The sequence below is a fragment of the Scylla paramamosain genome, chromosome 32, assembly GCF_035594125.1.
Source record: "Scylla paramamosain isolate STU-SP2022 chromosome 32, ASM3559412v1, whole genome shotgun sequence".
Taxonomy (NCBI): Eukaryota; Metazoa; Arthropoda; class Malacostraca; order Decapoda; family Portunidae; genus Scylla; species Scylla paramamosain.
This window is the reverse complement of record NC_087182.1, coordinates 1,773,755-1,786,254: the sequence shown is the minus strand read 5'-3', so window position 1 is coordinate 1,786,254 and position 12,500 is coordinate 1,773,755. Positions and strand designations below refer to the sequence as shown.

Here is a 12,500-nt window from a genome sequence, read left to right as displayed (position 1 = left end):
AGAAACACGAATGAAAATCCGGTTAACCATCTATATGACCTTTAAAATAGAGTGATGAGAGAACAAAGCGTTTCAGAATACTGGTCTGCATATATGAGGAAGAGGAACCGCGGCTGAGGAGAAACAGAGAGACGCATAATAGATTTCTACACGATTAATTGCAGAAACACTCATGAGAACTCGGCTAACCATTTCTGTGGCCTTTGAAATCAGTGTGATGAGAGAGCAGAGGATTTGAGAATAATGATCTAGGAGGAACGGCCACAAAGGAAGAAAAAACAGAAAAACCACAGAGATTAACAAAATTTCTAAATGAAAACCCGGTTAACCATCTTTGTGGCCTTTGAAAATAGCGTGATGAGAGAACAGAGCGTTTCAGAATACGGGTTTCAGAATACGGGTCATGTAAAGAGGAGAAGCAGCCGCGAGTGACGAGAAACAGAGAAACGCGGGAAGGGGAAGGAGGAGGGGAGTCTCGCTGGCCTGATGAGAGGGAGCAATCTCTCGCGTGTGGTGCAGCGAGCCTGTATATGAACTGGCTCGCTACAATGGATCCCCTTTGAAGAACGGGGAATGTAAATACAGGTGAGAACGGGCTTATGGGAGGAGGGTGAAGTGAGGGTGATAGAGGAGGAGAGGGAGAAGGTGGAGTGGGAGAGGGAGTCGTGGGAGGGTAAAGAAAACGAAGAAAAAGAAGGAAGATGAGAAAAAGAAGAGGAAATATTGAGTCAGCTATTAAGTCAAGAAAAATCCTGGAATTTCGACAAAAACAAGGAATAATGATCCAAGTGTTATTTACTTTAAATTATTTTGTTTGCATAGATAGACAGACAGACAGACAGACAGACAGACAGATATAGGCATAAAGAAGAGATGACAACAGAAAAGGAGAATACCATAGAGAATAAACTATAAGTAAAAGGGGAAGAGGAAAATGAGGATGGAACGAGAGAGAGAGAGAGAGAGAGAGAGAGAGAGAGAGAGAGAGAGAGAGAGAGAGAGAGAGAGAGAGAGAGAGAGAGAGAGAGAGTCAAAAGGTGGATTTTAAACTTCTAGCATAACAATAAACTTGATTTTTCGCTCCTCACCTCCACGCCAGACTCTCACATCATACAGTTTACAGCGTGGCAGGTTCAGGAAAGAGTTTTGCGAGTATTTGTTGGCCTCTCACCTCTTGCCACCCTTTTACTCTCCCAATTTTATTCTCAGTATATCGTATATCGTATCCTTTCCTAGCTCAAGCAATATCAGCGTGTTAAGTTATGAATGCACAAGAATATTTAGCTTTCATTTTAGAATCTGTTTCATGCTCTCTTCAAATTCCTGCGTTAAGTTAGTTTGCCTTTAAAATCGACACACTTGTTTAGCTTCTATAAAAAGATTAGAACTCTGCTTTCTGTAGTGTAAGTTACTTTTGAGTTTCCAAGGTTATTTTCATGATCTTAACTGTAGTTTGATAAGGAATATACATTTTTAAAAAGGTGCACTGAAAATTGTTGGAGTTTTCAATGGTGCTTTCGTGATTTAAGTGATAGTTTAATGAGCAATATTAACTTTTAATAGACTATTGAAAGTTTCTGCTGTTTTCAAATAACATGCCGTCATACATTTAGCCTGGAATTAAAGTCAAGTTTGGTTTAAAATTAGACTCACACGTTTGGCTTAAAATTAGAATCACAACGCTGCTATTTAAAACCAGAGTGACACGCGGGACTTTGAATCAGAGTTTTACGTTTACCCAGATAATTGCAGCTTTAGAGTTGAGCGGTCAGTGTCATCGACCCGTTAAGTAGATCGCCGTCATTACCGAGATCAAGCGAAGAGACACAACGGGAAGTGCGTCAGTTAAGCCATATGGAACACAGGGAGTCACTTCACTTTCTGCCCGTCAACTCAATTACCTGTTGGTGCAGAATGGAGAGCTGCCCTCGCCTGACAGTAATTACAGACTGGTGCACCGTGATGAAGGGAAGGGATGACTTTATCACTGATTAAACCTTATTTTCATGTTTTTTTTTCTTTATTCCCCAACAAAGCAATTAGTATAAAAAGGAAACATATAAAAAGCAAGATTAACGTTTTCTGTGTATATTAAAATTTTCTTCGCGTTGTAATCAAGAAAAAAGATTAACCTTTTTACTTTAAATAAAAGAGAGAAGCTTCATATTGCAATCAATAAAAAAAAATAGCAAAATAAAATTAATAATTCCAGTCTATATCAGAATTTTCTTCACGTTCTAGTCAATAAAAAAAAAAAAAAAATAAGAGACTAACATTTCACTTCATCACAAAAATTTCCTTCCTTACAATCAAAATAAAAGAGAACAAAGCATTTACTCTCTCAGTCTGTATTAAAATTTTCTTCGTTACAATCAATAAAAGAGGAAAAAAAAAAAAAAAGACGAACATTCAACTCTATCACAAAATTCTCTTCACATTGCAATAAATATGAAGCAAAACATTAACATTTCCACTCAATATATCAATTTTCCTTTACGATGCAGTTAACATAAACATGAACAATTCATATTATTGGCTTCATAATTTGCAGCATCCGTTCTTTACTCCTTATACGAAAAGAAAGATAAAAGATCAATAAAATACTCGTTTACATATAAGTAGAAAAAATTAAATGCTTATGTACCTCTAAACTCTTCAAACATAAAGAAAAACAACAGAAAGTCTCTCCAAACCCACACAAGGACATTTGAATCTACCCAATCACCCTTAAGAGACAGACAGACCAAGCCCCTCCATTACTAAATTGACCAACGTGATTGGATCCCATTCTCCATTGACTTTTATAGGAAGAGGTAATGAAATGGGACCCTTTTTATTAAGTGTTTTGTATTACCTGACCTGCTACGTTCATAGTTGAAAGGGTAAATAGAAAAAGACTTAAGTATACTACCGAAACCAAGCTGCAATTGTAGTAGTAGTAGTAGTAGTCATAGTAGTAGTAGTGGTAGTATTGGTTGTGGTAGTAGTAGTAGTAGTAGTAGTAGTAGTAGTAGTAGATTTAATGTTGTTTTCTTTTCTTAATCTTTATTTTTTCTTTTCCTGCTCTTCCTTATTCTTTTTTCCTTTTCTTACTACATTTTTTCCCATTTTTCTTCCTATCTATCCATATCCTATCATCTAAACTTAACTGTTCCTAACTTTTATTTTGATTTTCTTTCTGTTTCTTTTTTCAAGCTTACTTTTATTTAACACCCCCCAACACCCACCCACACACACACACACACACACACACTCTCGCTTTTTTCTTTCTTTCTCTCTCTCTTTCTCTCTCCTTGATTCAGTGATTAGTTGATGAATAAAGACTATAAGTACCAATAATAAAAACATCCACAACATCAACAAATAAAATAAAACAAAAAAAAAAGACGAAACAAGCATATTAAAAGCCAAATTTCACATGTACTGTCTGACGTAAAAGGGCGAAATACATAACAATGAATCTCTCTCCCTCTCTCTCCCTCTCCCTCTCCCTCTCCCTCTCCCTCTCACCTGGTTCTGCGTATCGTCCAACACAGACAGGCAGGTGGCTTGGGCAGGTGAGCCATTTGTCTTCTCCAGCACAGACATTCCTACTTCGTCAGAGGTTTTGCCCGCCTCCACGCCGCCCTCCCTCCTTCTCCCTGACGTGGCGCACATCCACGGCGCCCCGGTACCTCGGCCTGCTGGGGAAGGGAAAGAGCAGGTATGTGTATGTGTGTGTGTACGTGAAGTGGTGTATATGTGTGTGTTTTAGGTTGCTTTATTGAGCCAAAGTGCTTTAGAATTTTGTTAAATCTTTTATGTGAAAGTGTTTTTTTTTTCATATTTAACTAAGGGTATATAATTTAGAAGGTAACTCTCTCGTTTTAAAGATTCATAGAGGCAGGAAGGCTTAGTTATAAACAGACCCCGTACTGTAAGAGTCCTCGCGTTAGGTACAGGTAAACGCGCTCACCTGGTGAAGCCCATTAATTATCTAAATAACCTCTTCACCTTTCAAGCAGCAACAATTGATCACCAACTACTAAATAACACAAGAGAACACCTAAGAAAAAAAAAAACCACTGAATAATTTATCTATTATTATGTAACAGGGGCACCGGCCAAGGGCAATAAAAACACGATGAAACGCTAGTCACCCTCGACCTCCCCCCAAACAAAGACAAAAACGATCATGAAGGATAAGCGTCTTGAAACCTTTCCTCTGTACACCTTCCAGACTTCACCTTAACCAGAGTGCCAGCAACTTATAAGCAACTAGGCAATGTGACAGTAACCCGCCCGCCTTTTATATATCACAGTAAGTCACCGCCCCTCCCTACTGAGGAAAACACGTTACTACCCGATGGAATCTCTGTAGCAACTTAATCACCAGCGCTGTCAATATCATTATACCAGAGGGGAGTCATTGTAGGTTGCTGCAAGAGAAGCGTAGGAGAGGAAAGGGGCGAGGATGGAGAAGAGGAGGGAGGAATGGGTGAATGAGTGTCGTGAGAGAGAGAGAGAGAGAGAGAGAGAGAGAGAGAGAGAGAGAGAGAGAGAGAGAGAGAGACGAGAGAGAGAGAGAGAGAGAGGAAGGGATATGATGGACACCAAAAGGAAGGCAAGAGGAGAGGAAAGGATGGAAGAAGAGGAGGAGGGAAGGGAGAGAAAGGAAAAAATAGTGAGATAGGAAGTTGGAGGAACAAAAGAGGCATGAAGAAAGGGAAAAAATGTCGAGAGAGAGAGAGAGAGAGAGAGAGAGAGAGAGAGAGAGAGAGAGAGAGAGAGAGAGGAGAGAGTAGTATTCACACACGTTAAAAAAAGAAACTGAAATAAAAATAAAAATAAAAATATCATAAAGAAAAGGAAGCAAGTAAAAAGAATAAAAAGAAAAAAAAACACGTCAAGGAAATTCTAAAAATGAAGAAGACAGAAAAGAAAAGAAAAGCTATTGATTTTTCTCATTTTTTTATTTTATATTTATTATTTATTTATTTTATTTATTTATTTTTTTACTACTCCATGACTTCGCTCTCACGTTCCCTTCCCTTCCTCAGCAAGCCACCCCTCTCTCTCTCCCTCCCTCCCTACCTCCCTCTCTCTCTCTCTCTCCTCTCTCTCACTCTCTCTCTCTCTCTCTCTCTCTCTCTCTCTCTCTCTCTCTCTCTCCCTCCCACAGAACAAGCCTTCCCCTTTACTTTCCAGCTATTGTCTCTGCAAGCAAAAATATATCCATGTACTGGCTATCCTTTCACTGCATTCCGCTGCGCAGACTTGAAAGCATCTGGAAGTCTGGCTTTTCCTTATAAATATGAATCTTTTTTCAAATACTTTTAGTCGACTAGTGCAGTGATAGTCAACCTGGGTGCATGAATTTTCTTAAAGTGTACATGGGGTTTACACTGAGGGGTACAAGACATGGGCCAGTGTGTGTAAGGGTGCACGATAGGGAAAGATTTTGTAAGAGGAAAGTTGTATCATGTAACGGCTACAAGACATGGCCAGTGTGTGTAAGGGTGCTCAGTAGGAAAGGATGTTCCGGGAAGAGAATTGTGTGTCAGGTATGAAACTTATTTAAACTGAGATGAAAGTATTAGAAACTCACGTGTTGTGTTTGCATGTTACACTCACACTCAACTCGCGCCTAATGGGTTTTGTGATGTGGCATTTTGTTTTATCATTTACCATTTATATAATAACTATTTAGGAACAAGTAACTGTTTGTTATGTTTAAAATAGACACCTGATACTTTTATTTATATATTTACCAACCCCAGAAATAGAGGCAAAACCTGTAATATTCATGTATCTTTTTTGTAATTAATCGGATCTGTAAACTTCTCAAACACTCCCAAAAGACTGTACGAACTTAAAAAAGATTGAATGTATCTTAGATCTCTGCGTCATCTCCATTATAACAACAAATAACTGAAAGATTATTTTCCTCATTATTCAGCTTTTTTTTTTTTCTCTTCTCCTTCATCAATGTATATATTTGCAAAGTATGTCTCTTACCATCCGCCCCCTCTTTCTCTCTCCTCAAGATTTATAATAGTGATAATGTTTCTCCTTCATGCTTAAGTTTGAGTGTTTTCGATTATTCTCGTAACTTATCCACGCTTAGTATTTTGCCTTAAGTGTCAGTGTTCCCATTAAGCTCAACGGAAAAACGCCATTAAGAAAAAGTGAACCTGATACCACTCTACAAAATTAAAGCTCAGTTAAGTTTCGGCGTCTAAAAGAAATGTTTACACGGCCAGAGAGAGAGAGAGAGAGAGAGAGAGAGAGAGAGAGAGAGAGAGAGAGAGAGAGAGAGAGAGAGAGAGAGAGAGAGAGAGAGAGAGAGAGAGAGAATACAAAAGAGAAGCAAATAGAAGAGCTATTTGTCTGTAGGAGACTAAGATAGAACGAGTACCATTTGAAAATCACTTCCTTTTAACAGAAAGGAAAAAAAAAAAAATACAGCAATCTCTTACCTTGACAAACTATACAGGGGAAAAATACAAGGGAATGAAGAAAGGAGAGTAGGAATTCAGTAATCTCCAGCTACCGTGACAAACTATACAGGGAAGAAGAGAGAAAGGATTGAAGGAAGGCCAGGAAGGAAGAAGAAAGTGGAGGGAATATTCATTGTCCTTCTTTCCACTGCTGTATCTTGTGTTTTACTGCATTTTTTATTAGCATCAACATGTATTTTAATAAACCATTCCTGATTCAACACATGTATACCTGAGCCAACACATCACAATACATACCTGGCCCAACACAACACACCTGACAACACACATACACCTGAATCACCACAACACACACATCTGAACCAACATAGCACACACAACTGAGTCAACAAACACACACATGAACTAAGACAACACAACACACACACACACACACACACACACACACACAAACACACCTGACCCAACACATACCTGAAATACGTTCTGGATTGTGACAGGGCAGAGTGAAAGTTGAGGCTCTTGTCAGACTTGTTGTTCATCTGCCAGTGGTGCCAAATTTTCTGTAGCTCAGACCTGACCTCAGCATTCAGTAGACAGTACAAGGTGGCCACGAAGAAGCCCTGTGTGTGTAGGGATTAGAATATTGTGGTTACATTGAGTTAAGTTAGGTAAGGTTAAGTTAGGTTAGGTTAAGAATGAAAAGAACGTTGTAATGTAGTTAAGGCTTAGTTAGGTTAAGTTAGAATAGGAATAAGAAGAAAATAGTGGTTTAGAATATTGTGGTTAGATTGAGTTAAGTTAAGGTTAAGTTAGCTTAGGTTAAGAATGAAAAGAACATTGTGATATAGTTAAGGTTTGGTTAAGTTAGGTTAGAATAGGAGTAAGAAGAAAATAGTGGTTTACTCATGGTTAGATTAGGTTGAGGATGAGAATGTTGTGTTTTAGACGTGGTTAGGTTAAGTTAGGTTAGATTAGGGATGAGAACATTGTGGTATGGTCATGGTTTAGTTAAGTTAGGTTAGGTTAGGTTAGGTTAGGGATGAGAACATTGTGGTATAGTCATGGTTTAGTTAAGTTAGGTTAGGTTAGGTTAGATTAGGGATGAGAACAACGTTGTGGTGTATTCATGGTTAATTAATACTCAGGTAACATCAGAACATAAGAAAACAAGTGTTCTTCACATACTCGTACACAGTCATACTATTGCTCTATGTGTATATGTAATGTATTGTACATTTATGTTACTGTGTTTTTTGTTCGTATTTTCAAATGTGTAGTGCATTTTTTTTTGTTTTTTTTGTTAGCTGTTAACTGTATATAGTCTTTTCAAATAGCATAAAAATCTATGTAAAACTTTAAGCTTTGTGATAATTGATGTTTAGATAAAAGAATGAGAGAGAGAGAGAGAGAGAGAGAGAGAGAGAGAGAGAGAGAGAGAGAGAGAGAGAGAGAGAGAGAGAGAGAGAAGGAGAGAGTAGTATAGCCAGGTCAATTCTGATGCATTGCCCCTGGAGTTCCCTGGAGGCGGCCACGAGGAGCAGGGGGTATCGGCGAGGCTCCAGTTACATCTATCCATCCATCTCATCCTTCCCTGTACCCTGTCTCTCTCTCTCTCTCTCTCTCTCTCTCTGGATTTATTCACTTCCACTGTTTTCTTTTGGTCTGTCATTCATTAATAATCTTAACTTTAATTTCAGGTCAGTTGACAGTCTCTCTCTCTTCTACACACACACACACACACACACACACACACACACCTGGAAAGATGCAAATAGCTGGTCCGTGAAGAGCCAGATGATCTCAATAGTGGAATTCTTGCCCATAAAATACGTGAAGCCGAGCAGAGCCGCGTAGTGGACCCCGAACAACGGCACCAGCACCAGCGTGGAGCGAGCCCACCGTCTGGGAATGCAGGCAAGAGAAGTTCTGAGAAGCCAGAAGAAGTGAAATTTTGTGTTTACCTCGAACAGTAAAGTTTTTGTTGCGATTTCTCGACTTTGTTCATTCGTAAGGTTTTTCAATGGGCACAGAAATAAACAGACGTGTTCTAGTGAGTGTTTTCCCTCTTAATGGTGCAGAATCCTTAAGCTATTGTTAGAATCATGAAAACACCCTTAGAAATTCCAATAACCTCCTCTGCAGCCCAAACATTTCAGAATACAGATTCTGGCGAGGAATATTGATGTTTGCTTCGCTTTCTCCCATAAAAGCCTTCAGTGTGGATCACAGAGGTGCTTTGGAATACTGATTGGACCTTTAAAGACTAATTTTCCAGTATGATTCACATGATTTGGTGTTATTTTTTCGACGGAGAGTTTCAGAAATGGTTTAGTTTCTCATTTTTGCTGAAGTACATGTAATAAAATTCTTTCCCCCACACTGACTGAGGTATCCTGGCCACCGCTCACTGTTCATCACCTCCTGCGTGTGCCTGACTGACTGACGGCACCGCAACAACAACAAATCAAAGGGTGTCGACTAAGTTTGAAAGCGCTGCCTCTCCCACCATCTAATCTAGATTTTGAATGGAACTAACACCCAACATCCCTTACTCCATACAAATCACAACGCCACGAAAATAGACACAAGTGCCTTCTGCAACACTTCTTGATTCCTTGTGGGAGTCAAACACTTGAAAAAAGAACAATTTGAGTGACTAATGGAAAGAAACTCACTGATAAGACTGAAATATTCCGAGGAACATAACTCACACGTGCTTCATTTCTCAAGTACTTCCTCTTCCCGTGTGTACCAACTTATCTCCAATTTATCTCCCAGTAAAGCAGGGGGTGAAGCAAAGGCTCTTGGGGCGGGAAATTAATGGCGACACCCTCTCTCAGTCACCAAACTCCTTCACTTCACCGCCATGATAAACTTCAAGGATAGACGACCTTCCGTGAACTTGGGAGGGCGGGCGCTAATACAATAATCAACTCGCGACTTTGTTAGGATTCACTTTGCGCTCAGTTAGAACACAATTATGACTTAGTTAGGATTCCGCCATTACACCCAGGCTCAGTATTTAACCTAAGACCTTCACCTCGACCTTGACCTTCGCTGGCTCACCTGTAGCGGCACCTGCGCGTCTCCGGAGCTGTGGAGGACTTGAGTTTGAGCAGCAGTTCCCTCGCGATGTTGAGGAAGAGCGCAAAACTCACCTGGCAAAGGGACGAAGGGGAACTGCTCAAAATCTGGTTGTTATTGTGAGTTTGATGTTTTGGAGAGAGAGAGAGAGAGAGAGAGAGAGAGAGAGAGAGAGAGAGAGAGAGAGAGAGAGAGAGAGAGACATTTCCTTCTTGACTTGAAATGATTTATCTTTTTCCACACGCCTCCTCCCATGACTCCCTCCCCCCACTCTCTCTCTCTCTCTCTCTCTCTGACCCGGTAGTTCAATTGAGAACTTTGCTTCATCTCCACGTGCTCGAGACACAAGACGGGACAGTATCGGAAATCCATGAAGGGGACAATGACAAGCGTCGGAATGGTGTGTCTTTTTTGCTGCCAGAAGCTCACAGTACGAAGGTCTGCAGGGCCCGCAATGCAGAAGGGATGCCGTGCTATGCAAAAATTCCCAGGGTGTAGGACGAATGCAAATTGGAATGGGGAAATACGTGTAAGTGTATAGCAGGTGAAGAGTGTGGGTTTAAATGCTCGTGTAGGTAAACAAGGTATGAGTGTTGTAGATATTAATAGAGATACTTGTTAGTTAAAGGTATTTACTGTTCAGTGATGTTTGCCGCAATCCTGTAAAGATTCTGAAGGTTTGGGACGAGTGAAAGTTGAAATGTGAAAGTGAGACAGGTAAAGAGCTTGTGTGGGTGTAAATACTCGTCTAAGCAGACAGGGCATGGTTGTTACAGTAAATATCAATAGAGGTACTAGATGGTTGTTAAAGTACAGTTATAGTTAAGGATGGTAAACAAGACCTGACTGTTGTAAATATTAATAGGGGTTAATGGAGGTACTGGATGGTTAAGGTACAGTTGCAGTCAGTAGTTCAGACATGTTTACCTCGATCCTTTCTAGTGTTTCGTCTTTTTCCTTTTAGTTTTATGTCCATTAATGTGCTGATTCTCCCTAGATACTCCATGTACAGATGCAGTCTAGTTCAGGAATCTTTACCTTAACCTTTTACACTGTTTTGCTTTTCCTTCACTCTCAAGTCTTCCAATGTGCTGGCAGTCTCCCTACATGTTGACCAGTGACAGATTACCAGATCAAAGGGCTTATGATGACTGAAGAGCTTGAGACGTTATAGAAGTGAGGTCAGTATATTACACTGTTAATGTCCCTGATTGTACTAATAAAAAGAGGTAATAAAATTAACCAGGGAATATAGAGAGAGGCGCTTCCTTGATAATAACCTAACCTAACCCAACCTAACTTAACCTAACTTACGCTACCGAACCCTAACCTAATCTAACCTAACCTACTCTAATCCGACCCAACTCAACATAACCTAACCTAATCTAACCCAACATAACCTAACCCACTATAACCATTACAGTACCACTACCACGTACAACAAACCTACCGCCAGTTAATCTCTCTCTCTTGACGTCACACAGTAAAGATTGATCTCCTCATTACAAAGGTATTAACAGTAGACTAATTAAAGTTAAAATTAAACCCAGGAGAAAATAAAACAAGTGATCTGCAGAATAAAAAACAACTAAGCTGAAGTGTTAGTGACTATATGTACGTAGTGTTTAAGGTAAATACTTGCTGTGAATTAATTATTGTAGCTCAGGTGACTTTGCAAGGGAGAGAAGTTTTATTTGTAAATGGTGCGTGTTAATTGAGGAAGAGAGAGAGAGAGAGAGAGAGAGAGAGAGAGAGAGAGAGAGAGAGAGAGAGAGAGAGAGAGAGAGAGAATCACACTTGTCTCGGTATCAAATATATAGACATGGGTTTCCTTCCTTCCTTTCTTTCTTTGCCTTTCTTTCCTCCCCCCCTCTCTCTCTCTCTATCTCTCTCCCTCTCTTCCTCTTTTCCTCTCTTTCTCTCACCTTTACCCTGACCTCAATTTTTTCCTCTTAATAGAGTTTCCAGCCCCACGTCTCTCATCCTCTCTCTCTCTCTCTCTCTCTCTCTCTCTCTCTCTCTCTCTCTCTCTCTCTCTCTCTCTCTCTCTTAATCCTTCTGCCTCCTCTTCCCATCTACAAAGATATAGAGAAACCCTCGTCTCTGGGCTTTTTTTTTCCATTTTCTCCTCTATTCTCCTTTATCCTCCTTTTCCTCTTCCCCTTACTCATCTTCATTATGTTGCCATTAACTTCATTTCCTCCATTCTAATCCTCAGCATCTCTTCACATTTCCTCCTGCCTTCCATTCTGTCTATTTCTCTCTTTCCTCTCCCTTTCTGCTATCTTGTTCCCCTTCCTCCCATTCGTTCTCTTCTCTGCTTATTCATGTCCATTCACGGCCATTCCTAGTCATGTCTTCGAGTCTATATTTTTTTTTTTCTTAGGTTTCTTGTTGTTTGGTGTGTTTCTCGTTTTCTTTTATTCTTTTGTTTTGTTTTCTGGTTTGTTGTGTTGTGTTTTCTTGGTTGCTGTTGTGTTTTCTGTTGCTCTATTTCCTTTTTTTTTCTTATTCTTTTTTTCTTTTCACTTTTTGATGTTTTTCTTCGTAGACTTAAACATACACGTAAATCATATTCTTTCCCAGTAAATTTACATCAAATAACTTAAAATTCATAGCAAAACGTACATCAACGAAGCAAAATACTTAAAATAGCTAAAAAACTAGACAAAAGTATAAAAAAAATATGAAAAAAACAAATAACCAAAAAAAATATAGGAAAAAAACAAACAAAAACATGGAAAATAGAAAGAAAACCTGAATGGGAGGCTGGTTCCATCTGGCAGTTAATCAAAGAAAACGAGGCGGAGGGAAGGGGACACTTACCAAGATCGAGACGCCCACCGGCCCTCTTATGAAGGTCCAGAACAGCCAAGGTTTTGCGTTAGTGAACCAGCATAGGGTGTTCTCTGCCATCATTCTCGCCACCGCCCACCCCACCACGAGGATCAGCGGCAGACCTATGGGGTAGCA

The 12,500-nt window shown here is 39.7% G+C and overlaps 2 protein-coding genes across 2 annotated transcripts in view; both read right to left on the bottom strand.

The window, feature by feature from the left end:
- The window catches only part of LOC135089007 (uncharacterized), an 8,406-nt gene extending 4,732 nt beyond the window's left edge, over positions 1–3,674 (bottom strand). The window contains exon 1 of the mRNA XM_063984126.1: positions 3,511–3,674. Coding sequence (XP_063840196.1) covers positions 3,511–3,657 — 147 coding nt within the window. The 5' untranslated portion in view covers positions 3,658–3,674. The remainder of the gene's footprint in view (positions 1–3,510) is intronic.
- Positions 3,675–6,620: 2,946 nt separating this feature from the next.
- The window catches only part of LOC135089006 (parathyroid hormone/parathyroid hormone-related peptide receptor-like), a 40,143-nt gene continuing 34,263 nt past the window's right edge, over positions 6,621–12,500 (bottom strand). The window contains exons 8-11 of the mRNA XM_063984125.1: positions 12,354–12,487; positions 9,510–9,601; positions 8,201–8,345; positions 6,621–7,063 (exon numbers count right to left, since the gene is read on the bottom strand). Of these exons, the coding sequence (XP_063840195.1) occupies positions 6,725–7,063; positions 8,201–8,345; positions 9,510–9,601; positions 12,354–12,487 (710 nt within the window). The 3' untranslated portion in view covers positions 6,621–6,724. The remainder of the gene's footprint in view (positions 7,064–8,200; positions 8,346–9,509; positions 9,602–12,353; positions 12,488–12,500) is intronic.